Genomic DNA, 26,140 nt, shown 5'->3' on the forward strand with positions numbered 1-26,140 from the left:
TTGGTTCTGGTTCTATATGGTTGGTCATTAATTGAAACAACAATACTCAGTAACAAAAAAAAAAATTGAAACAGCAAAAAAATATAATCCATAGAAAAAGAATATAATATATAGCATCACGTACGTAGAGAAAGAATTAGTATCAAATTCTTATACAAATTATACCATTTGTCTCCAGCTTCCTAAGCCTGGAAGGTATGAACCCTTCCACTTTCGAATTTGTTCGGTCAGGAATAGAATAATATTCCACAATTTAGCAGCTTACATGCTCATATATATAGGACACACAAATCTATAGAGCCGTATGTTGGAGATTTATATTGATATAGTAAAATGGGATGTGTTTGCAGCAAGCAATTAGGAGGAACAAGGCATGAAGATATTTCCCTTCTTGCTTCTCAAACCTTTTGTAAGTCTAAGTAATGTCTACTCAATTATCTACCTCTCGACTTTATATATCCACTTATATATATACGACATATGTGTAGTTACTATATATAGTGCGAATTATATTGCATGTAACGATAATACTATTGCATGGGTTTGTAGAGAGTATAATAAAATCTTCGTAACTGTTTTGGGTTTGCAGTTAGCGAGGCTGAGGTTGAAATTTTGCATGAAATGTTCAAGAAACTAACTTCGTGTCTCAGCAACGACAATCTTTTGACAAAAGTTTGAATCCAAACTAAATATTATTTCCACAACGTGAAGATTATATCATCTAGATTTTTATACTAATTACAGAATGGTGTGCTCGTGTAATGTCGATTTGGTTGGCTTTTTCAGGAAAAATTTCAATATATCTTGATCAAGGATACCAAGAGGCGCAGTCTTTCAGCAGAGCGAGTAAATTTTCTAATGAGATATTATATACTAATATATATAAACTTAAGACCTTGTTCATACGTAAAAGTATTAAATTTCATTCTTAAAATCTAATACGAAATATGCAGATATTCGGATTATTCGATATGAGAAACGATGGGACTATAGATTTTGGAGAGTTTGTACACTCTCTCAACATTTTTCATCCAAACTCATCCCACAGAGATAAAGCCATATGTATGTTTTATTCATATATTCCATATTATAATTTGTTTTTAAAGTTCATTGTTATATATTGATTACAACCACAGAATTAAGTAATCTGATCACATAAACAGTTGCATTTCGATTGTACGATACTCGTCAGACTGGATTCATCGAACCAGAAGAGGTAAGCAATATTCGTTTCAAAAAAAAAAAAAAAAAAAAAAAAAAGGAACAAGTATAAGGTAATTTGATTAAGTCATGATAAATTATTTGACGTTTTTCTTCGACTTGGGGGGAAATTATAGGTGAAAGAGATGATAATAGACGTTCTAGAAGAATCAGAACTTATGCTATCGGAGAGTATCATTGACTCCATCGTGGCAAAGGTAGCTAATGTAACGCTTAGGTTTGTGTGTGCCGATTTAACATTTTTAGTTATTTTACTTGACTTATATTATGGCACAAGGAAGACATTTGAAGAGGCGGATTGGAAAAAAGATGGGAAAATAGACTTGGAAGAATGGGAGACTTTTGTGGCCGCCTATCCTTTGACGCTCAAGAACATGACCATCCCTTTCTTGAAGTAATTGATTTGCTTGGTTTTTCCTGAATAGGCAACAAATATATAGTTTAGGAAAAGATGAACCATTTTCACAATATTTTGGAATGCATCTTTCATGAACCAGCTTTAACGTGTGTGTATTCATAAATTGCATATATAATCTTATATATTTTTCAGTATATTCTTTGTTTGTTTGTTTGTTCTTTTTAAAGGTAATTTATTTGAAATCTTAGATATTTGTTCGTACTTTTTTTTTCCTTTTCTTTTTCAGGGACATACCAAGGAATTTCTCAACTTTTTTCCGGTAAATAAGATTTAGCTTGTACATGGTTTTCTCCGGTTCCAGAAGATTAATGTTTGGGTATAGGAAACCTTTGGGATCACTCCTGAGTTATCAAAAAAAAAAAAATTAGCTTGTACAACGTGTTATAAATTCTTTAATTAAGAAATATTTTTAATTCAAAATCACATAGGTTATTTAGAAGAAAAAAAGGAAAAAAGAAGGTTATATGATTATATCGCATATAAACATGTTAAACTTAAAAAAAAAAATTGTCTTACCTAATATCATAAACGAAGGATAAAAGAAAAGGTATTGTTTTTTTAACCGCAAAACTAAATGTTGGAGATTGAATCTTCTGATTAAATCCTGCAACAAAGAAAGCTTCAAGTGAGAAGAAAAAGAACAAAGTAAAGCAAAGAAAGCGAAGAACAAGAAGAAATTGTCGTGTGACCAAAGAAGGAAAAAGAGTCAACGACACAAAGAGAAAAAGAAACAAGTCAACAAGAGAGAAGTTGGGCTTGTATTTTGTAATAAGGCTATTGGGCTGTAAATGTATTAGGCCTACAAATGTTAGTGGGTTTGGTTGGTTAGCTATAGTAATTAGGTTAAGAGGAAGAAGTAGTATAAAAGAGATGTAATGTTGTAAGTGAACATTATCCAAGATTAACAATGTAGAAGCTAAAGAAAAAAGGTTCTCTTGTCTCTAGACTAAACAAACCAAATCTAGTGAGATATAGAGAAGAGAGATCTAACCTAAGAGAGGTTAGAAGTGAAATTCCAACATGGTATCAGAGCTACAAGATCCCTGGAGCCTGCAACAAGAAGAAAAAGGTGAGGTCGAGAGGGAGAAGAATTCAGTCACGGGAAGACTGAAGTTGAGAAGAGAAAGAAGGGAGTACAGACTTGAGCTTGGTTAGAGAAGACCATCAGATCCGAGAGAGATAAAGATGAGAGGCAGCCACAGAAGCTGCTCTATGGAGCAAGCCTGCAGTCAAGTAAGAAGGCTGTGAGGGAGAGAAAAGCCGTGAAGAAGAAACGGCAAAGAGAGAAAGAAACCCAACCTGTTGCTCAAAGCAAAGCTTGTTGGGTGAGGAAAGAAGAAGCCTACACAAGGAAAAGTGTTAGGCTGAAAGAAAAAAAAAATAAAAAAATAAGAGAACAAAGAAGAGCAAACTGAAACTGTCAAAGAAGAAGAGAAGGAAAAAGATGTGGTGACAAGAGCACCATCAACTACCACAAACACTTTCACACTGCACCTTCAAGAGCATCCAAGAAGGCGAGGAGGTCTCTGGAAGAAGCTGTGGAGATAGTGTGGATGTGAAGACAGAGTTGTGGGGTGATTTCTATTCTTGTTTTGACATGGAGAAGTGAAGCTTGGAGATGCTTGGTGAGGTTGAGAATCTGTGTGGTTACTAAACTGAAACAAGAAGAGAAGAAGCCAAGGTTAGAGAAAAACCAAAGTGGAGGTGTAAAGAATCAAACAAACAAAGTCGGACAAAGCAGAGATTGATGATTCAAGAATAAAAAGCTAAGGTTAGAGAAAAGCCTAGGTGAAGAGAGGGAGCCTGCACAGGAAAGAAGAGTGTAAGGCTGGAATAGAAGAGGTGTAATCCTCTTGGAGGATGTGTTAAAGAAGAGTGGGGCTGAAGCAGAGAAGAAGCTCAGTCACCAATGAGAGGAAGCTGCAGTCATGAAAAGAAGTTCTCATGAGGTTAGTGTGAATAAAATCAAAGTTCAAAGATCAACAAGACTCAAATTCAAAAAAGATGGATTGAGAAAGAAGGTTGAGGCTGAGAACAAACTATGTGAAGCATCAAACCAAGAGGGAGAATCTGTGGCTAGAGTTGAAATGAGAGAGGTATGCTTCAAGTTTGGAAAAGTTTTTTTGGTTTATCGAGTTTGTGCTAGAGGATAAGAGAATCAAAAAGACTAAGGTTAGAGAAAGCCTTAGGTGATGGTGAAAAGAACCAAACAGACTAAGGTTAACCAAGGTGATGATTCAGAAGATTAAAGGCACAAATTGGTGATCAATGAAAGATACTTGAGGTTGAGAAAACGACACAAGCTGTCGGAGAAGCAGAGATTTAAGTTGAAACAAAAACCAGAAAGAAGATGCTCACCTAAGAGTGAAAGGGAGCAATAAACTGGTTAGAAAAGCAAAGAAAGATCAAGCTGAATCCAAATAGTGAACGAAGAAAGAAGATTCTGCTCACCACAGAGGGAGCAGCACGAGGTTGACAGCCTCAGAAGAAGACGTGACTAGAGTTCACGAACAAGACTTGGAGGAGACGGAGATGAAGCCACAAGGCTGAACTGGTTCCTGCAAGGGAGAGAAGCATTGGTCAAGCAATTGATTAATGAAGAAAAACAGAGGAGAATGCGAAGAAAATATGTCAAAGAGTTGACAAAGAAATTCGCAAACAGGACAAGAGGATGCTCACCTTAGAGGGAGCTGAAGCAACTAGCAGAGACGTAAGAAAGGAACTCACGGAGGAGGCTTGGAGAAGGCTTGCGGGAGTGTGAAGAAAACCCAAGAGCCTAAAGAACAAAGAAAACCAATTTCAGAGATTGACAACAACAGCCGAGAGAGAATAAACGGTGAAAGAGTAGCAGAAGCAACAAGATGAAAGCCTTGAAGAGGTAAAAAAAATTGTTGTTGTGTGATAAACAGAAATTCACCAAGAGTGAGCAGGAAGACAGAGATTATGTGCAAGTTTCTGCAGAGAAAGACAATTGAAAAGGCAAGAGAAGAGTTTGTGAAATATGTCAAGAACTGGCAACTAAATTCACAATTGAAGAAGCTGGATTTGAGACTATTCAGTTGAAGAGGGAGACGAGTGATTCCACTCAAAATAGCATCTGCAGAAGAGAAAAATCTAAGCGTGATATTGGTGAGGACCAGAGAAGAATCGACTCTAAGAAAGTGAAAGCTCCAAAAGAAATTGGAGAAGTTGCGGTCATTAAAACGATGAGGGAGCCAGAGAACTCACCAGAGACTGGTGTCATTGTCGTGAAAAGGATCTGCACAGTGAGGGGGCGAATCAGCGGAGAAGAACATGGAGCATAGGATTCAAATCCCTAACTTGTTAAGGTCGAACCCTTAACTTCGATTTGAAAGAGAAGAAAGAGTGGAAGATAGAGATAATGCGCCTTATTACGGCGGAGAGTGATAAGAAGAAGATAGAAATTTATGTTTATTGATGTGATGGATACCCTAAAACATATGTACCTTCTTTAAATACAAACTTCCCTTAATAGGGAAACTTCCTAAAGGACACCGCATTGGTACAGACACAACAATGCTGTTTTTATTTAAACCTCAAACCTTCTACTGGATCCCAAGGTTTAGACCTTCTCAGCCACTTTTGATCTTCCCCCATTGTCTTGCTCTTCTTCCCTTAGTTCTCAGCTTCTTCTTCATAAAGGCTACTGGTACTCTTAGTTTATCAATACTCCCCCGCAGAAGACCGATCTTGTCCTCAAGATCAAAGTCAGGAAATTTCTCCATTAGACTAGTAAGTGATTCCCATGTCAACTCCATAGATGGTAACCCTTTCCACTGCACCAACACCTCTGTCTCTGTTCCTTGAACTGACCTGCGAATATCAAGCAGAGTCTCTGGTTCTATAGCCCACTCAAGATCAGGAGTCAATATTGGAGGTAAAGCCTAAGCTTGATAAGGAGCCAGAACTGCTAACTTCAACTGTGAAACATGAAACACGGGGTGGATATTGCTATGAGCAGGGAGAACGAGCTTGTACGCGACTCTTCCAACCTTCTGCAAAATCTTATAGGGGCCAAAAACCTCTGAGACAGCTTCTCATTCTTCCTCTGCACCAATGAACTTTGTCGGTAAGGCCTCAACTTGAGATATACCCATTCACCAACCTTCAAATCCACTTGCCTCCTATGTTTATTTGCCACCTTCTGCATTTTGGATTGAGCAAGCTCTTATATTTTCTCGCAGCTCTACCAAAAGACTATCCCTATCTGTCAACAACTCTTCGACCATAGCATAAGGAGTTGGTGTGTCTCCATATCAAAGAACCCTTGGAGGATCGCGACCATAAACTGCAAAGAAAGGTGTGGTCTGTGTTGCTGAGTGAAAAGAGGTGTTATACCAGAATTCAGCCCACGGTAACCACTGTGCCCACCCCGTTGGTCTTCTACTCGTGAAACAACGCAGGTAAGTCTCAAGGCATCGATTTACCACTTCACTCTGGCCATCTGACTGAAGGTGATAGGCAATACTGCGGTTCAGTGTCGCTCCTTGCAGCTTGAAAAGTTCAGACCAGAAACTACTGAGGAAAATCTGATCTCTGTCCGATACCAGTCGTTCGGGAAACCCATGTAACTTAACCACGTCACAAATGAAAGCTTATGCTACTGTTTTCGCTGTGAACGGGTGTTTAAGGGCGATGAAATGGGCGTATTTGCTCAATCTGTCCACCACCACCAGAATTGAGTTGAATCCCTTTGACTTGGGCAATCCTTCCACAAAATCGAGACTCACATCTGTCCACAATTGGGTTGGAACCGGTAAGGGGGACAATAACCCTGCAAGTGACAATGTCAAATACTTGATTTCTTGGCAAATCTGACATCTGCGAATGAAATTCACCACGTCCTTCCTCATACCCCTCCAAGTGACCTCTTGTGTAAGTCTTTTAAAAGTTTTCAGATCGCGTTCATGTCCACCCATAGGACTAGTATGAAATTGCTCCAAGAGCTTTGGAATGAAGGGAGATCTTGATGACAACACTAGACAACCATTCTTGTATAGCATACCCTTCACCAGACTGTAGCCTGGTTGAACTGGTGACTTGTTTTCTAATGCTGCCAAGATTTCTCCTAATTCTTTATCTGCCTTAACTTCCTTCAGTACCTCTTCTCTATCAAGATTCAAAGGTGCAGTTAGAGTGATTTGGTGTAGTTATTCTAACACTGGTCTCCTTGATAAAGCATCTGCGACTTTATTTACCACCCCAGGTTTGTACTCAATACGGTAATTTAGCCCTATCAGTTTAGCTGTCCACCGCTGTTGTACTGAGGATATTGACTTCTGCTCCAATAGATGCTTGAGACTACTTTGATCAATCTTGATTACGAACTTAGGTCCTGTTAAGTAGTGCTTCCACTTACTAACTGCCATAACGATTGCAAGAATTTCCCTCTCATACACCGATTTAACTCTGCCCTTGGATGAGAAAGCTTGGCTTAGAAATGGCCTTTTGTTCTGAGATAGCACTGCTCCAATACCCACGCCTGATGCATCTGTTTCAATGGTGAACTCTTGCTTGAAATCCGGCAAGCCTAATACTGGTAAGCTTGTCATTGTCTTCTTTAGCTGATGAAAAGCCGCAGTAGCTTCTGGTGTCCACTCAAACCCACCCTTCTTGAGTAATTCTGTTAATGGTCTCGCCATTTGACCATAATTCCTGACAAGGTGGCGGTAATAGCCGGTTAGACCAAGAAATCCTCTCAGCTCCGTGATATTCTTGGGTGTAGGCCATTGAAGCATTGCTTCGACTTTGTCTGGATCCGCTGCAACTCCTGTTGCAGAGATTTTATGGCCTAGGTATGACACTTCAGAGTTCTCGAATGAACACTTCTTAGCATTGGCATAAAAACGGTTTTGTTGCATCAAACTGAGTACCCCCTGCAAATGTTGTAGATGCTCATGGAGGTTGGGGTTGTAAACCAGTATAACGTCAAAGAAAACCAGTACAAACCGCCTCAGATAAGGCTTGAACAGGTCATTCATAATGCTCTGGAAGGTGGAGGGAGCATTAGTGAGCCCAAAAGGCATTACAAGGAACTCGTAATGTCCTTGATGTGTTTTGAAAGCTGTCTTTTCCACATCACAGCCTCTCATCCTTATTGTATCACCCGTACCGTCGCAAAAGACGGAACAACATGTAATCCATCCGGTCTGGCCAAAAACGTTTATTTCTTTAAAATTCACCAACGAACAAACTTCAAGATGCAAATCTTGAGACTTACTAACGTGGGAAAAAGGGAAAAAGGGAAAAAGGGGGTGAGTAAACAAGTTTACTCAGTGAGGAGATCAAACTATGCCCATTGGACATACAATTATAACGTTCCAAATATAATCAACAATTATTACTTAGCATAGATTCAGAATGTTTATCAATCAAACAAACAAGCAAACATCTTATTTTTCATCAATAGCTTCGATATTATTTTATGTACTTTCGTGGCAATTACCACATTAAAACATTTCTGTTTTCTTTATATTATTTGAGAAGTTTTACGTTCCTTATAGGTTTGGCTATTAACACTTTTTCTGGCTTCCAAACCCCCTTTGACCACGGCCAATAGCTTGATTCTTCCCCTGCTCGTCAGCGGTTTATGACCTGCAATGAACCCGTCGATCCATTACAGTCCAACATCCTCAAGTATCTTTTACTTTCTCATTCTCATCTCATTCTCATGTATCTTCATAATTATATTTATAATAAAAATATATAAGTTAATTCATAACATCAGATTATGTAGCTAATGTGATTCACATATATCATGTTACTAACAACCTATTTTACCATGCACACAAATCCACACAAACACTTTCAATCAACAAACAATTCTTGAGTCTATACTCAGCAACTATCGAAAAGTACATAAGGAAATAGGTTACTGTTATCCGCAAATTCCACCCTCACCTTAGCCAAATGGGTCAAATCCACGGTTTAGAACACACAACAATCTTGGACTGAAACAGTTTAGATAACAACAATCCATTAAACCAACCCAAACCAAGTCTCCATTTAATATTTTCCAATTAAACTAATTAGACCAAAATCTAATAATTTAATAAACCACAATTCCATTTCACGTGATCATGATTCAATAATAATGCTAATCCAACGAGAGAAACCATCACCACACCACTACACGTCAACAACCAACACAAGTCAACAACCTTCACAACTATTAAGTTCAGCTCTATACTTTCATTACGGTCTCTGGTTTAGTTGGTTAAGCTTCTCGGTTCAATAATTAACAAACACAACAACAACACGAGGCAAGAGTTCGCCGTTTACCTTTCTCGGGGTTTACTCTCGGTGAATCTCCTCGACAGCTCAACGTGACAGTTTAAGGTCACGGTGGTTACATCCCCATGGCTCAGCAATATACATCAAACCAAGCAACAATAAGTCACGACAACAACAGAACCTTCTTCTACAAGTTACAAAATAAATCTAGGGTTCCTTACCCATAAGAGTCTCGACGATGGATACGGAACTACGGCTGCTACGGTGACAGCGGCCAGTGACATTGGCTAACACATGGCAGAAAACTCCGGTGATTCACGATGGCTTGCTGACGAACGGTGGTGTCGTGGTGACCGGCGGTGGCGAATGACAAACTCCGTGATCTCTTTCTCTCCCTCTCAACAATGGCAATGAAGACAACATGAGAAAGATGGTGATGATGGTGAGATCCGACGTTGAGAGAGGCTTAGGGCTAGGGTTCACAAACTCTCTTCTCTCGACAAAACAAGGACGGTGATACGAGTGCATCTACACTTACACCATAAACCCTTTGTCGTTTTAACTTAGGTTAACTTGGGCTATTAATGGGATAAAACTTCAAATAGCCCACTAATTAAAAACGGGATGTTACACTTATTTGGTGATAGCCCGACTTTAAATCCAGCTTAGAAAAGACTGTCGCACCTTGCAATTCATCTAGCAACTCCTTGATGATAGGAATAGGGTATCTGTCTGGAATGGTAGCCTTGTTAAGTGCTCGGTAAACCACACAGAAACGCCAACCACCATCTTTCTTCTTCACTAATAACACTGGACTTGAGTAAGGACTAACACTAGGTCTGATTACTTGAGCATCTAGCATTTCTTTCACCAATTTCTCAATCTCATTCTTCTGGACAAATGAATATCGATATGGCCTTAAGTTGATCGGAGAAGATCCCACCTGGAGGTTAATAGCGTGTTCTCTTTTACGCGGAGGAGGTAGAGACTGGGGCATCTCAAAGACTGATTGAAACCTTGACACCAATTCCTGAACTGCTGCAACTTCAGGGATCTTCTTGTCCTGTGGTTCCTTACCTTCAAACAGAGTGGTTAACTCCAACAAATAAGCTTCCCCTTTGTGCTGAATAAATCTTTCCATGGAGTGAAGAGAAATCGGTTCTTTGCTTAAAGAGGGGTCGCCCACAATAGTCACCCACTTGACACCAATCTTCCAGCTCAACGTCCTGTTTAGCCAATTTATTCGGGTATCTCCTAGAGTTGCCAACCACGAATAACCCAAAACCACATTTGTACTGCCTAGCTCAATCACCAAGAGTTCCTCCATTATCTCCACCCCATGAATTCCCAAAAGGGTACCAGATACTCGTCCCTTCCCTTTTAGTATCCGTCCTCCACCAAATCGTACTCCAAATGCTCGGGTGGTAGAAATGGTTAGACCCAAATTTTTTACCAGATCATAATCTACGAAACTCCTGGTGGCTCCAGAATCCACCAAAACTACGACATCCCGGTCCACCAGTTTTCCCATCATTCTCATCGACTTCTCATCAGTTAACCCCGACATGGAACTGAGAGAAAGAACCTCATATTATTGTATCTCCTCTACATCATCTTCCAGCACTTCTTGATTTTGTTGAACTTCCACCGCATCACAATATTGCTCATCCTCTTCAGCCACAATTTTGGGGATTTAATCGAAAGATTCAAGAGGGAGTGTTGGAAATTGAATCTTCTGATTAAATCCTGCAACAAAGAAAGCTTCAAGTGAGAAGAAGAAGAAGAACAAAGTAAAGCAAAGAAAGTGAAGAACAAGAAGAAATTGTCGTGTGACCAAAGGAGGAAGAAGAGTCAACGACACAAAGAGAAATAGAAACAAGTCAACAAGAGAGAAGTTGAGCTTGGGCTATAAGTGTATTAGGCCTACAAATGTTAGTGGGTTTGGTTGGTTAGCTATAGTAATTAGGTTAAGAATTAGAAGTAGTATAAAAGAGATGTAATGTTGTAAGTGAACATTATCCAAGATTAACAATGTAGAAACTAAAGTGAACATTATCCAAGATTTGGTTTGTCTCTAGACTATACAAACCAAATCTTGTGAGATATAGAGAAGAGAGATCTAACCTAAGAGAGGTTAGGGCAACTTCAATGGTGGGCTTTAAATTTGAGTCTCTTATGTACTTTTAGAATTTTTAAACAATAGATAATGTATTGTTTATAAAATAAGAACACTTATGCTCCTAATTAAAATTATCTCCTCCAAAGGTAGGATATAATTTTGAGTCTCTTAATTCTTTTTTAAAATAGTTTTTTGAAATTAAAATTTTTTAAGTAGAATATAAAGAATGTAGTGATGAATCTGCGGTTATTAAAAGAGCATGATCAGTTAAGTTGTTTCTATAGCTGAAGATAAACCATAGGAAGGAAACTTATGTCATACCAAAATACATGAAGAAAGGATAAAGAGTTTAAACCAAAAGGAGTTCACTAACACTACTACCTTTGTCTAAACCCAATAAGAAGAAGCAGGCTTCTTCAAATCAGAAGCAGCGCTCAAGCGCTCAAGAGAGATTGCAATGTAGAACAAAGAACAAACATAACAGTTAAGAGACCAAACAAAACAGATGTCCCTATAGAATAAACATAAGTTTCTGCAGTTAAGAGACAAAACAAAACAGATGATGATATTTCAAAGTCTTTTCTCTTCTTACATCAGATTCTGTGTAGCCGGTGTGGAACTGCAATGTATCAGTCCAAGCTGGGGACTTGTTCAGTGAGCATCTTGCTGTGTAAATAGCTGAAGCAGCAAGCACAGAACAAATGCAGAAAACCCGAATCATCCATGTTTCAGTTTTGAAACAATCTCTGATTCAAACCTGCAACACAATCTCAACTAACATCTAGTTAGTAACCAGTGCATGCAATCACTAAGATTTTAATCAAACGATGAGGACATTGACATTCTGAATCATGAAGAAGATTTTACCTTGCCTCAGAGTTTCTTTGAAAAGGAAGAACCATGACAGAGCAAGAAGAAGAGATTTTTGTTTCATTTATCTTCTCCCATCTTTTGTATATGTTTAGTCGAAAACAGAGAAGTTGAGAGCAAGGCCAAGACGAATCGGATGGATCGAAGGAAGCTCAGTGCTTGCAGCTTTTGTTGCAGCCTAATAAAGATAGATGCATCAGACCAAAGTTCTCATAATCTACAAGTGTTTTGAGAAAAAAAACAAAACATAGTGAATACCTCATAGCCCTTGGCGATAACCCTTGATGTGTTTCACATTCGATTCATTGCCTTTGCACTCTTCCTTCTGCTTGATTGACGACATTATCCTCCACGAAGCTCTTCTCGCCCTGATCACGTTCTTGTAACCAACCAACAACAGATTCCTCTCTTCCACCGTCAGCTCGCTGTTCACTCTTGCCACTTTCTTTATCGTCTCCACCATCTCTGCACATTACAATATTACATCAAACCCTCAGTTTTTCCTGAGATATATGTAATTAAAATAAACATAATAAATAGATTTTGTTACCGTCGTATCGCTCAGCTTGCTCGGAGAGCTTAGCCATATATACAAAAGTCTCTCTCTCTTTGTCGGATCCTGACGATGACATTTTGTTCCGATGATCTGTCTGAAAAACAGAGATCTTTATATAAGGGTTTGATCTCCTCCGATACAATCTCGGACTCGATTCAAAACCCTCCGAATAGCCTCCGTCGATTCAATCTCTGTCGCATCTCCTCCGACCCGATTGTTCTCTAATTCCATCTCTTTTGATTCCATCTTCTTCCATGGCCAATTCGACTTCGATCGAGAGAAAGAGACAGAGAGATGGAGAGGAAGAAGAAAAATAATCAGTCGACTTGTATCTCTATTATTTTGTTTTGGCCAACATATAAGTGACACGTAAGGTCTCTTATTCTCAAATCCAGTATACTAAATAGGAAGACCTCTTAATTTTTTTCTTACTTCTGATTTATTTTTTTCCTTCTTTTTAGTTATATACCCTCTTAAAACTCTCCATTGGGATGACCTTAGAAGTGAAATTCCAACACTAAAGATGTGATATGGAAAGGTAAAAGCAGAGATCTGGTCGTCGAGACAAAAGTAGTTTTGAAAAGAAAAGGAAAAGAGTAAATAAAAAGAACAAACTTGTCACTCGAGGAAAATGGGAACGCAGAGATTTGAACATGTCATAAGTTGCCAAAAAGAAAGAGAAAAAATGGACGTGACATAACAACAATTAACAATCTAACTTTTGAATAATATTAATTCATCAAATTCACGATAACTATAAGATGGGCTTGAATAGCACAGTGAGTTAAGATGAGTGAACTAAAAAAATATGGTTTCGATTTTACGCTTTCATATGAGATTTCTACATTTAAGTTACGGTTACTTTGAAAAATTTCGAAGAAACAAAATACTAGTCACTCGTTTAAAACAAACGCTCATTCAAAAACATTGAAATTGTGAAGCACAATATTAAAAAGTTTTAACTTATTTTCAGACGACTCGTACCAAAATTAAAATCAAAAATATCATTGGATTGCAAAACATAAGACGAATTCTTATATTTTATTATATAAATATATATATGACTAAAATGATAAAACCAAATGAGTGAGATACTCTGCATGAAGATGCCATATGTCTGACCAACACGATGAGCTGTTGTCGATGAACTCACCCATATGCCAAGATACGTTATTACCGACAAAACATTTTGTATAGTCAAATGTCTCATTAATTAATATCCACAGCCAATAACAAAAATAAATATCATAACTAGAGTTGTAAATTATAAATACTGGCTTATGCCTATTGGTTTTATTATTATTACACCAGACTCAACAGTTTAGTCGAGACGACGACGAGACTCAAACACAAACATTTTAGAAGCAAAAAAAAAAAAAAAAAGATTACACAATTCTAATTTCTCTTAACAACATTTCAAACTTAAAAAAAAAAAAAAAACACAAAGATTAATAGAAATAAAACACGTTTATAAGATAAAACTAAACTTAGACATCAACTTTACAAGTTGAAGGAGCGAGAAGAGGAACTTGTCCGTTAGAAGATCGAGTAAATCTCAACCACACATCACACGTGGCATAAAATCCATACCGTCCAGTCTTAATCGCACCAGCTTTCCAACGTAGCCTCCCTAAAACCACCACCCTCATCAAAACGACGCCGTAAGCTTCATCACTCTTCAAACCGTTAGCCACCTCTGGCGAAACTGGTACACCGTTACCGCCCATCACCGGAGCTATCACCACCGTAGATTTATGTCCCAAACGCAACGGAGGAAGCGGAAGCGGCGGCGTTATGATCTGATTTTTGTACGTCACGTGCATGGAGAGCTTGTCGTAGTAAATGGAGACTCTCCGGTTAGGGTTTCTCGCCAAAACGCTGAACTGAACAGAGGTTGTGATCAACGGCGGCGCCGTGAAGTTGAGGTCGTAGATGGCGGCTCCGACGACGGTGAGACGTGGTTTGTGTGGACGGTAGACGAGCCAGAGGATCAAAGCGATGATACCTAGTAAGACGAGGATGGTGAAGATCGCACCGCAGATTGCACGGCGAGCGTCTCCGCCGCCACCTCCGCCTTCTTTTGAGTAAGATTCCGGCGTGGAAGAAGCGGAGGGAGCATTCTTGTGTTCTGCTTTGGCTGCTGCTTGCTCTGCTTTTGCTTCTCCTTCTCCCATAGCTATATATATATATATATATATGTGTGTTTGTATATATATAGGTATGTGTTTGTATATATACGAGAATCAGAGGATTTAGAGTTTGGTGAAGAGTGAAGAGACTTCACTAAGTAGGAGGAAGAGAAGAAAGATAAGTAGATGCCTTGATTTGTTTTGATTTGTTTTTTTTTTTTGGTTTCTTTTTTGTAAGTTTTTAAAGAGCCTTAAACACTCTTCTAGAGTACATTTTATAAACTGTTTATAACTTAGAAAGCTTAGAGTCGTAATTATGTGTTCGTCTTACTTTTGAGATGCTAATCTTTTTTTTTTATCTGGTTAAGTAGATTTATGGGATTTGGTATACTGTTTAGATTAGGGTTTTTATAATATATTGATACAGAAAGAAGTACTTTCGAAAGAATCCAAATCTCGGTGCAACCGTTCACGTGACGGATCTGATGACTATAATGAATCAATTTTTATTTATTTAAACGTGAATCAATGTGGCTACTACACAGTTCATACTATTTATACGATTGACTTTTTTGGTGACTACTATGGTATTTGTGCAATGTGATAACTATAACTTTTTTGTCCGTGTGTTAATCAGAATGTAAAAAACTATACTATAAAAGGTTGCGGTTTGTGAAAGGTATGTAATGTTGCATTGCGTGCCAAATTATTTGTATTTTTGTTCCGTTGTGGCTATGAGTTTAGTATGTTATTGGAGCTAGGTAATTTTCCCAATGAAGCTACCATACCTCACAATTATTTTTTATCAACTGTAGTTTAGAATAAAGCCATTAACTACATACATCTATCGAAGGTACAGTAAATGAATTGGGTACCACAAGATTTGAAAAATTATTTCATAGGTAGATTTAGAAAAGTACAACAGCCTTTTCTTTTCTTTTTTTATGTCCACATCTCCAACAATATTCCTGAACAATTCCATATAATTAAAAACAAAATACGGTACATAAAAATGTATAGTATATAGTTTTTTTTTTGTTAGTAAACATCCAAAATACATAATTATCACATATAAAAAGAACCTGTTATTTAAAAGACACTAACCGAGGCACCGCACCTGACACTGTAGTCACCGACAGAGATAAGTCATAGAGTCTGCTGCTGCTAGCCTGCTACTACATTCTCTTTCCTTATTGGGCCTAAATGTGAGTCAGTTATTAAAGCCCATTATTAATTGGGCTTGCATAATTTTTGCCTAAATATTCGATTTCTGCTAGACTGGAATCATCATCTCTCATTTCTAACGGCCGATATATTAAAAACCCCGACCAAATGCTTCGCCGGCCGATCTACGACTGCTCCGCCGCTGCTCGCTACCTGACTCCTCCGTTGTTGACGTTTTCACGTTTTCTATTATCTTCTTCATCTGAACAAGAAGCTCGAGAGCCGATGGTATCGAATCGGAACCCTAAATCTTTAATCGGATCTCCGACTCGGGTACAAAAGCTCATAGCTTCGCAATCGGATCCTCTCCTCGCCAAAGAGATTTTCGATTACGCTTCACAGCAGCCTAATTTTCGCCATTCTCAATCTTCTCATCTCATCCTCATCCTCAAACTCGGCCGTTGTCGATACTTCAGTCTCATCGACGATGTTCTCGCCAAGCACAGATCGAGTGGATACCCAGTGACCGGAGAACTCTTAACATATCTGATCAAAGTCTACGCAGAAGCGAAGTTACCGGAGAAAGTTTTAAGTACGTTTTACAAAATGTTGGAGTTCAATTTCACGCCGCAGCCAAGGCATCTGAATCGGATCCTAGAGGTTCTCGTAAGCCATAAGGGTTATCTTGGGAAAGCGTTTGAGCTATTCAAGAGTGCTCGTCTTCACGGAGTGATGCCTAACACGAGAAGCTACAACATTTTGATGCACGCTTTTTGTTTGAATGATGATTTGAGTATTGCATACCAACTGTTTGGTAAAATGCTTGAGAGAGATGTTGTCCCTGATGTGGAGTCTTATAAGATTCTGATACAAGGGTTTTCTAGGAAAGGACAAGTGAATGGTGCTATGGAATTATTGGAAGATATGCTGAATAAAGGTTTCGTGCCTGATAGGTTGAGTTACACAACATTGTTGAACAGTTTGTGTAGGAAGACGCAGCTCAGAGAGGCTTATAAGCTTCTATGTAGGATGAAGTTAAAAGGTTGTAATCCGGATATTGTTCATTACAACACGATGATTCTCGGCTTTTGTAGAGAAGGTCGCGCTATGGATTCTAGGAAAGTTCTTGATGATATGTCGGGTAACGGCTGCTCGGCTAATCTGATCTCGTATAGGACATTGATTGGAGGACTCTGTGATCAAGGGATGTATGATGAAGGGAAGAAGTATCTCATAGAGATGATGTCGAAAGGGTTTTCTCCTCATTTTTCGATTTCGAATAGTTTGGTAAAAGGGTTTTGCAGCTTCGGGAAAGTCGAAGAAGCATGTGATGTTGTAGGGTTTGTGATTAAGAACGGAGAAACATTGCATTCAGACACTTGGGAGATGATAATTCCATTAATCTGTAAAGAAGATGAGTCGGAGAAGATCAAACACTTTCTTGAAGATGCTACTAAAGAAGAGACAGGCGGTGATACCAGAATCGTTGATGCGGGTGTCGGATTAGGATCTTACCTCTCTAGTAAGCTACAAATGAAACGCAAAAATGTTAGAGAGAGGAAGAGACATACATTTTTTTAGGTTCCTGAGCTGATGTAGAAAGAAGAAAGAAACGTTGAAACCTCCTCAAAAGTTTCTTAAGAAAGTCTCGTGGTCTTCGTTATTGGGCCTAACTTGGGCTTTAACATGAGTTTAAGTCCATTTTTGCTTCATATCAGATTCTGATTAAATTATAGGAAGTGAGAGTGGCGACTAAGGGATCAGATCTGAGTTTCGCATAAAATGCCGGAGATCGAACAAGACGATGCGGCGGCGGAGACGGTGGATTCGTCCACCGTTAAATTCGGTACACCGGAAGCGTTGGAGTATGTACGATCACTCACTGACGTTGGAGCGATGACGCGACTTCTTCACGAATGTATCGCTTACCAGCGAAGCCTAGACTCAGATCTCGACGCGCTTCTATCGCAGCGTACGGAGCTGGATCGGAGTCTCGTTCAGCTACAGAGATCCGCGGAGATTCTTGATATCGTGAAAGCGGATGCGGATCACATGTTGGGAAATGTTCGATCGACTTGTGATCTCGCGGATCAGGTCAGTGGGAAGGTGCGAGAGCTCGATCTCGCACAGTCTCGTGTGAACGTTACGCTTTCCCGCATAGACGCGATTGTCGAGCGAGGGAATTGCATCGAAGGCGTGAAGACGGCTTTGGAATCGGAGGATTACGAGTCCGCTGCGAAGTTCGTACAGAGGTTTCTCCAGATCGATTCGCAGTACAAGGATTCTTCTGGTTCTGATCAGAGAGAGCAGCTTCTTGCTTCGAAGAAGCAGCTTGAAGGTATTGTGAATAAGAAGCTCTCAGCGGCGATTAACCAGAGAGATCATCCTACAATTTTGAGATTCGTGAGACTGTACTCTCCACTGGGAATGGAGGAAGAAGGTCTACCGATTTACGTTCGTTACTTGAAAGATGTCATTGCGATGAGAGGGAGGATGGAATACGAAAATGTGGTGGAGCTCATGGAGCAAGAAGGAGGACTCGTCGGACAGGTTAATTTCGTTGGTTGCTTAACCAATTTGTTTAAGGACATTGTCATGGCTATAGCAGAAAACGATGAGATCTTGAGGGGTCTTTGTGGAGAGGATGGTGTTGTTTATGCCATCTGTGAATTGCAAGAGGAATGTGATTCAAGAGGTTCGTCCATCTTGAAGAAGTACATGGACTTTAGAAATTTAGCTGGATTGGCGTCTGATATTAACAATTCTCCCAATCTGAATCTTCTCGCTGGTGGTGCGTCTGAAGGACCAGACCCGAGGGAAGTTGAGCTCTATGTGGACGAGATACTGCCCCTGATGCAGTTGGGTGAGGATTATACCGAGTTCATGGTGTCAAAAATCAAGTCTTTGACGTCAGTAGATCCTGAATTGTTGCCAAGGGCTACAAAGGCATTTAGAAATGGAAATTTTAGCAAAGTGATTCGGGATGTGACAGAATACTATGTGGTACTAGAAGGGTTCTTTATGGTTGAGAACGTGAGGAAAGCTATAAGGATCGATGAGCATGTACCCGACAGCCTTACCACTTCAATGGTGGACGATGTGTTCTATGTTTTGCAGAGTTGCCTGAGGAGATCTATTTCAACGTCAAACATCAGTTCTGTGGTTGCTGTGTTGAGCAATGCCGGTAGCTTGTTGGGAAATGGTTACCATGAAGCTTTACAACAGAAAATTAGAGAGCCTAACCTTGGTGCTAGGTTGTTCTTGGGTGGTATCGGTGTGGAAAACACCGGGACTGAGATTGCAACTGCTTTGAACAATATGGACGTGAGCTTCGAATACATTCTCAAACTAAAACATGAAATTGAGGAGCAATGTACTGAGGTTAGTACTCATACTTGGTGATTTAGTTAATTAGGAAATTAAAGGATCTCATAGACTAGAATGATGCTTGCTTAGAGGTAATTTAGGCTTTGTTAATCCCATGAAAAACATGTTAATAAGCCTTTGACCTGCGAAACCAGTTCCGTGAATTTTGACTTGCACTTTTGATGTTAGGCATATGTGTCTCACTTTCTTTCTCTCGTGTCCGAATCACAGGTGTTTCCTGCACCAACAGATCGAGAGAGGATTAAATCATGTCTATCTGAGTTAGGCGAGTTAAGCAACTCGTTCAAGCAATTACTCAACTCAGGCATGGAACAGCTCGTAGCAACCGTAACACCAAGAATCCGTCCGGTTCTAGACACCGTAGCTACCATAAGCTACGAGTTAACAGAAACTGAGTACGCAGAGAACGAGGTGAATGACCCGTGGGTGCAAAGACTTCTCCACTCGGTCGAAACAAACGCCGCTTGGCTCCAACCACTGATGACATCCAACAACTACGACTCGTTTCTGCATCTCATAATCGATTTCATAGTCAAGAGACTCGAAGTCATAATGATGCAAAAACGGTTTAGCCAACTTGGCGGGCTTCAGCTTGACAGAGACACAAGGGCTTTGGTTAGTCATTTCTCGGGCATGACTCAGAGAACAGTGAGAGATAAGTTTGCTCGATTAACTCAGATGGCGACGATACTGAACTTGGAAAAGGTATCAGAGATTTTGGACTTTTGGGGAGAGAACTCAGGACCCATGACTTGGAGACTCACACCAGCTGAAGTTAGACGGGTTTTGGGTCTCCGGGTCGAGTTTAAACCCGAATCAATTGCTGCTCTCAAGTTGTGATGTTACTTCTTTTGTTTATTTCATCTACAATTACTTAAAAACCAAATTTTTTTATATAATCTGATTGGTTCAAGAAGTATTTAAATTGATTGAAAACTTTTTTGTAAATACAAAATCGAATTTTCAATTTAGTGAAAACGAACATATAACAACTGCTAACACACACAAAACAACTACCACTAAAAACGATCAGCTACAAGAATGGACGCAAGGAAATTAGAGTTTTAGTTACAAAATCTCTTTGGGAGGGAGAAGCAGGGATCATGAGGTCACAATCACCCGTTACTGGTAGTTGTTATCGTCTACTTTTACCGTCGGCTTTTATCTTCTTCTTCCTCTTCCTTGTCGCCTTCCTTACTTTATCCATGCTTCTTCAAAATATTTTCGTAGTATTTAATAATTATTCAAAATCTTTTCGTAGAATAACAAACAACTTCATCTTAGCAAAATCTAAGACTAAAATTATTACATCTTTTCTCATAATATTTGTGCAATTCATGAAAACCAACATAGCTATAACATGCACGCAATTATTGATTGATACTTTCACTTATATGCTCGATTTTAGATTGTCGGATTAATAAAAGAAATTTAAGTGTTAAATTGCAATATAATATAGAATAACCGAGCTTGTTGTCATATCCATTGCAAAAAATAAGAAAATTAATTTTATAATAAAAAATAAGAAAATCCAACTATTATATAATTTTATAAAAAAATTATTACAAAAAATTTAAACACTAATTAAATATGATCTTAAATGGTTGAATTAATAAAAAAAATTTGAGTGTTATAATGCAATACAATAGAGAATAACCGCTGAGTTTTGTGTCGTATCCATTGCATCGTCTTTGCTTCATCTATATTTGCCTTTAACAATGATATTATATGAAAGAAATGCCATCGTAAGATTCAAGTTATATGCCTTAGCAGCATCGAAACCAAAGTTATAAAACATTAAGAAAAGAGTAACACATGCAAGACTGAAATAAATCATTAGTTTTACCTTCATTACTAAAAAGTTTCAAAAATTGTATTTTTTTTTTCTACTGATTCATCAGAACATGGTTCTGTTACCACCTCAGAGAAACCACATTAAGAATATAGTTTACAAGATATTTTACGAAGAAATATTTTTTAATTGTATATTAATAACTTTTCCCACATCACTTCCCTATATGTATCAAATAAGTATTTGGGTTCGAGCTTAGCAGATCCACTTATAGTGTTACGCTACTTCAACATTATTTTGTTGAATTGGTTTCACTACACGAGCAAGTAATACCACCGCCGCCTCCGATCACCTCTTCCTGCCTCTGCCTCCGGCCACCTCCTCCGACCGCTTCTTCTGCCAACACCTTTGGCCACTACCCTCTAATCCTCTACTATCACAAAAACACTAAAATAGTAATTTTGGCATAACCCTCATCATTTTTTTTTTTTTTTAATATGGTGCTATATTCTTAGTTAGATTCTTGATTTTGGTTATACACCAAATTGCCCCTAATAGATATAGATATATCTATATATATAAAAATCATAATCTTTGTCTGAATTTCCGGTAAATATTTGTTTCATGCAAAAAGAAGATTAATATAGTTTTTCAAGCAATTCTCATAAGTACCACTAAAAAGTATTTTTGGAAAAAAGTATCACAAAATTTAACTTAAATTTTAATATTAAAAAAAATCTTTAAAATATAAAAAGCTACTCCCTAAAAACTATACCCTAAAACTAAAATTGTCAACACAAACCTAAAAAAATTCAACACCTTTAAAAATTTAATTTTTGTGTTTATGGTATTTTTGGAAAAAAACTTTAGTATTTGAAGGAATACTTCTTATTTTATCTTAATACATATTATTTACTTTTGTAAAAAAACAAATTTTCATATTCATTTCATTAACCCCTTCAAAGAGGGTACCAGTTACATCTGGGGATACAAATAAGTGCGTCCAAACGAGTAACACCTGCATGATTTAGTACAAAAACAACAAACAATCACATCTGAGCACATTAGTTTTGGAACAGAGCAAACCAAGTAATCAACAGAGAGTCTTCTTGTGTCCTTGATTGTCTTGATGATTGCACTCTTGAGAAGGGTTCAGCAGACTGCGAATGATGATTTTGACTTCTTCAATCAAACTGACAGGAGATCGGGAGGCTGTAGTATGTAATCTTGAGTTTCTTTCTTTCCAAATGAGGTACACAAAAGCCTGAAAAGCCAACCCGAGGATTGTTATTAAAATTCAACTTCTGCAGGGACGTTTCAGCCACACTAACGCATCCTGAAAAATAGTAGGAGGAGTAATTTGTGCTCTTGAATGGAAGTACTGCCAAACTTCCCCAGCAAAAAACACAAAATTAAAGAACAAATGTTGTTGGGAATCATCTTGCGTATTGCACAAAAAGCACTGAGAAGGGACCGCCAATCCCCAACTTAGCAACCCATCCCTTGTATTCAGCCTGTTTAGAGCCCCTAGCCAAGTAATAAAAGCATGTTTTGGAATTCTTTCCTTGAACCATACTCCTTCAAACCAGTTTACCTTTTCTCCTTGAGGATGAAGACGATCCCATGTAATTGCAGTAGAGAAAACTGCATACGATTCTGATTGAACCCTCTCCATCTTCTTTCAAGTTAACCATTGACGGGTAAGGGAAGACACTGCTTCAGGAGTAACTCAGTGAAAAAGCTAAAAAGCTAAAAAGCAGTAACACAGACGGATTTATTATTTATCTAATGTTTAAATTATCTACATTTTTACACAAACACAGTAAAAAAGCTAAAAAGATAAACTGTTGAATTACAATACCAAAACTTGTCTAGAATAGTTAAGTACCAACGCATTTAGTATCTTATATCTTAACTTTGCATTGTTAAGAACAAAGGCAAGTATGTACTCTTCCAAAACCATTTATTTATGCAAGGGCGGCACTCAATAGGTTTTGCTTTTGCTCCAAACTTCTTTTTCATTAACTCTACGCATTGATTTAGAATTTGCTGGGCAAGCTCCTTGGTATTCCTGTTCGTGACGACACTTTCAGGGAATAAACCGAGCTTTCACATCTCACATCTGGCATTTTATATTGTTCATAGAAAAAAGTTGTAATGTTTTTATTTTTTTTGTCAATAGAGTATAAGATTCAAAAAATTGTAATAGTTGTTGCATCTGGAACCGTTCTGCTTTTTTAGTGGCAAAATTAACTATTTTTGGCAATTAGTGATAATCATTTTTTTGTTTTTTTTCGAGTTACCAACAAAAACTTTTAATATACTAATAGTTTACCTTGCACGTGACTCCAAACAACGAGTAATTGTATCAAAATTGAAGAAACCATGAACAAAGTAACAGATCTCAATCTCTCATGACTGATCAATACAAATATATTCCAAATATAGCCATTAACCTACTAAACTATGGAAAAAACTAAAAGATAGGCTAAAAAAACTAATTTAATAAAAGTAGCGAGACTAATGGTCATTCTTTTAATTAATTATACTTCGCTTATAAAATTTTATTAGCTTGGGAAGTGTCTTTTAAGTGAACTGATTACACTGCAACGGATCCCACCAAAATTTGACTCTACTAAGTTACGTTACCTTGCGTAGTAGAAGTTAGATATAGATTGGATCTAGTCGATTCAACGATGAAATAAAAAAAGTTTACTGGCTTCATCAATATTTTAATATTAATTATGGATATTTTAAATTTATAGTTGACCAAATAAATACACATTATCGTTCTAATCAAGTCCGTTTAGATGAGAATACAACCTTGTGGTTAACTATGCTTCACAACTCAACAACAACCGTAAAGAAAGATATGACATAGCTGACGGCCTAGCGTCGAATAAATTAATAGAGAAGAAAAAAAGATGATGCCTTAAAGTGAATAGAGAGCAAGCTTGGGAGGAAAATGGGCATTGTTGGATCGATATAGTATACTTTTTTAGTTGTTCCAACTTATTTGCTTATGGGGGTTTAAGGGGTCTAAAGTGTCTAGCTAACAACTGTTGTTCTTTTGCTTACGTATAAGAAAATGATGCAATAACCGATTGATAGTTTAAAAAATTCTAATTGAGATGGAAAAATAACCACAGTGTAGCAAAATTAAAATTCTCTACGTAGAATTATTCAGTTGAGGATTTTATTTATTTTAGTTTCCAATCATGTGGTTTCTTAATGAATATATATGGTAAGACGTTGACTTAAGCTAATGTAACTGGTTTTATGACTTTATCACGATCAGTATGCTAACAAAACACAGGACACCTAAACTGAACCAGAAGTAAAAAGTCTTTCAACATTTACTCTTCTGTCTCTGAACTAGTAATAATTAGGCAGCTTCACATGTCAATGTGGAACGGAACCAATCATGTTTTGTTAATGGGGTATTGCATCACAACAAATAATGTTAACTAGCTAGTTGCATTTCCACAACCACTAGATCACACTTCGTCGTCTCAACTCTCAATGGCTCTTTATTATGAGTAGATTTTTTCTCCTTTGGGTGTGGTAACAGCTTAACATCAATTTTGCTCCATAGATCTTGTACTGAAGACGAGACTTTTAAGTTGTTAGAATTTATTGCTTTATGGGGATTTTAAGACAAGTGTCTAACGTTGTTTTTGTTTGTACCATATAGTCATCTTCGTTTTTCTCTGTTTTCATTATCCCGATTGTTTTTCTTGGCGATCTAAACAGGTCTTTCCTAGAAAACACTTAACGCTCAAATTTGGTTTAAGATGAGAGCTCCACTTTGTGTCACCTCCGTATTCTTCTTCCTCTTCTTCTTCTTATATGAGCTCTCTTCTTCTAAGTCAGTACTTTACTCTCCCGAAAGTCTTACAGTCTCAAGCAACCAAACCCTTGTGTCTCCTGGAAATGTCTTCGAGTTAGGTCTCTTCAAACCCAATGAGTCCATTTCTCGTTGGTATCTTGGGATATGTTACAAGGAAGACCCAAAGAGAACTAGTTAATGGGTAGCCAACAGAGTTAAACCTCTCACCAAACCTGTCGGAACCCTCAAATTCTTCGGCAACAACCTCGTCCTGTTCGAACAAGATAATATCCCAGCTGTATGGAAGACCAATCTGACCGGAGGAGGTGTGAGGTCTAGGATGGTGGCTGAACTTTTCGATAATGGCAACTTCGTGTTGAGGACTCCAGCGACCCGGGAGGTTATTTATGGCAGAGCTTCGAATTTCCAACGGATACTTTACTACCGGAGATGAAAATCATCAAAATATTTGATTCCTTTGATTGTGAAGTTTATCCTCACAAAATCCTCCATTCCTGGTCTAGTCCAGGAGACCCCTCACCCGCAGAATTTTCCTTTGAAATTCGGAATGAAATGAACATCATTGCAATTTTTCTTGAGGGGCGCCAAGTCGATGCATGGAACGGTTACCAATCTGGGGACATGCCCCCAGTGTTCGAGCTAAAGGAAGGCTGGTTAGTAATGAAGACCCTCCAAAGCAGCAGCTACTCGAGGTTGACATTACGGCATGGCGTACTTTATGAGTTATACTCATGGAATTCCGAAGCCAAAAAATGGAACAATTCATGGTCCATAGGGGAAGACTCTTGCTACAAAGACTTAAGAAAACCATGTGGGTCTTACAGTTACTGTTCCAAAAACGACATGTCGCAGCAGCAGTGTCACTGCATTAGAGGGTTCTATCCGAAGTTGGAACGTCTTACGTGGCTTCACGATTGTGTGAGGAGGACTGCTCTACACTGCGGAGGTGGTAAATTTATGAAGCTAGCAAAAATGAAGTTGCCGGAAACCTCCCCTTCGGTTACATCAGATTCAGGTCTAAATCTGGAGGAATGCAAGGAGTCATGCCTTGTGGGTTGTGACTGTACCGCTTATGCGCTTGTGGAAAACCGGAAAGGAGAGCGCCGTTGTTTGCATTGGTAATCAGAGCTCCACGAGATGCGAAACTACACCTCCGGCGGTCAAGACCTATATGTCAGATTGGCGGCTAATGATCCCGGTTAGACTAACCCTAATTTATTTGGCAAGTTAGTTAGGTTAATCAATCTTTTCTATAACAAAGAAAAAGAAGAAAAAAACAACCTAATATAATAAAGACGATGACTGGCCTAATAAACTTTATTAAGAGAAACAAGGTGGCCCATGGTAAAGTGAATTCGCCCAAATAACAAAAAAACCATA

The 26,140-nt window shown here is 38.3% G+C and overlaps 5 protein-coding genes across 14 annotated transcripts; 4 read left to right on the forward strand and 1 right to left on the reverse strand.

Moving 5' to 3' along the window:
• The first annotated feature begins 229 nt into the window (after window positions 1–229).
• Window positions 230–2,059, forward strand: LOC104707961 (calcineurin B-like protein 5). Of its 10 annotated transcripts, none has more exons than XR_015563998.1 (8): window positions 230–409; window positions 590–672; window positions 787–846; window positions 954–1,062; window positions 1,164–1,216; window positions 1,338–1,418; window positions 1,499–1,615; window positions 1,866–2,059. XR_015563998.1 is itself a non-coding variant. In XM_010424423.3 (8 exons), the coding sequence occupies exons 1-8, from the start codon at window positions 334–336 to the stop codon at window positions 1,900–1,902; spliced, it is 612 nt and encodes a 203-aa protein (XP_010422725.1). In that variant the 5' UTR covers window positions 230–333; the 3' UTR covers window positions 1,903–2,059. The 10 variants fall into 10 exon arrangements, 8 of the variants coding, with proteins under 8 accessions (XP_010422725.1, XP_010422723.1, XP_087318185.1 ...); XM_010424423.3 differs by having other exon boundaries at window positions 1,503–1,615; XM_087462056.1 differs by having other exon boundaries at window positions 305–419; window positions 1,503–1,615.
• An 11,643-nt stretch (window positions 2,060–13,702) lies between these two features.
• LOC109125979 (NDR1/HIN1-like protein 1) lies at window positions 13,703–15,007 on the reverse strand. Its single transcript, XM_087460514.1, has one exon. The coding sequence runs from the start codon at window positions 14,610–14,612 to the stop codon at window positions 13,926–13,928; it is 687 nt and encodes a 228-aa protein (XP_087316640.1). The 5' UTR covers window positions 14,613–15,007; the 3' UTR covers window positions 13,703–13,925.
• An 835-nt stretch (window positions 15,008–15,842) lies between these two features.
• Window positions 15,843–20,073, forward strand: LOC104709827 (conserved oligomeric Golgi complex subunit 4-like). The gene is made up of 2 exons (XM_087462355.1): window positions 15,843–19,112; window positions 19,329–20,073. Exons 1-2 carry the CDS (start codon window positions 17,514–17,516, stop codon window positions 19,956–19,958), a joined length of 2,229 nt encoding a protein of 742 aa, XP_087318481.1. The 5' UTR covers window positions 15,843–17,513; the 3' UTR covers window positions 19,959–20,073.
• On the forward strand, window positions 15,900–17,430 carry LOC104707962 (pentatricopeptide repeat-containing protein At4g01400, mitochondrial). Its single transcript, XM_087462357.1, has one exon. It carries the CDS (start codon window positions 15,900–15,902, stop codon window positions 17,310–17,312), a length of 1,413 nt encoding a protein of 470 aa, XP_087318483.1. The 3' UTR covers window positions 17,313–17,430.
• A 5,239-nt stretch (window positions 20,074–25,312) lies between the features above and the next one.
• LOC147940443 (S-locus-specific glycoprotein BS29-2-like) lies at window positions 25,313–25,882 on the forward strand. Its single transcript, XM_087461304.1, has one exon. It carries the CDS (start codon window positions 25,313–25,315, stop codon window positions 25,880–25,882), a length of 570 nt encoding a protein of 189 aa, XP_087317430.1.
• The last annotated feature ends 258 nt before the right edge of the window (window positions 25,883–26,140 follow it).

The sequence above is a fragment of the Camelina sativa genome, chromosome 8, assembly GCF_030686135.1.
Source record: "Camelina sativa cultivar CO46 ecotype springtype chromosome 8, ASM3068613v1".
Taxonomy (NCBI): domain Eukaryota; kingdom Viridiplantae; phylum Streptophyta; class Magnoliopsida; order Brassicales; family Brassicaceae; genus Camelina; species Camelina sativa.

Excerpts from the sequence above, each read along its gene's own strand:
- LOC104707961 (XM_010424421.3), top strand. The coding sequence starts at position 334 with ATGGGATGTGTTTGCAGCAAGCAATTAGGAGGAACAAGGCATGAAGAT. Across the intron at positions 410-589 it reads TCTTGCTTCTCAAACCTTTT|TTAGCGAGGCTGAGGTTGAA; the intron begins GTAAGTCTAAGT and ends TTGGGTTTGCAG. Across the intron at positions 1,063-1,163 it reads CCACAGAGATAAAGCCATAT|TTGCATTTCGATTGTACGAT; the intron begins GTATGTTTTATT and ends TCACATAAACAG.
- LOC109125979 (XM_087460514.1), bottom strand. The coding sequence starts at position 14,612 with ATGGGAGAAGGAGAAGCAAAAGCAGAGCAAGCAGCAGCCAAAGCAGAA.
- LOC104707962 (XM_087462357.1), top strand. The coding sequence starts at position 15,900 with ATGCTTCGCCGGCCGATCTACGACTGCTCCGCCGCTGCTCGCTACCTG.
- LOC104709827 (XM_087462355.1), top strand. The coding sequence starts at position 17,514 with ATGCCGGAGATCGAACAAGACGATGCGGCGGCGGAGACGGTGGATTCG. Across the intron at positions 19,113-19,328 it reads TTGAGGAGCAATGTACTGAG|GTGTTTCCTGCACCAACAGA; the intron begins GTTAGTACTCAT and ends TCCGAATCACAG.
- LOC147940443 (XM_087461304.1), top strand. The coding sequence starts at position 25,313 with ATGAACATCATTGCAATTTTTCTTGAGGGGCGCCAAGTCGATGCATGG.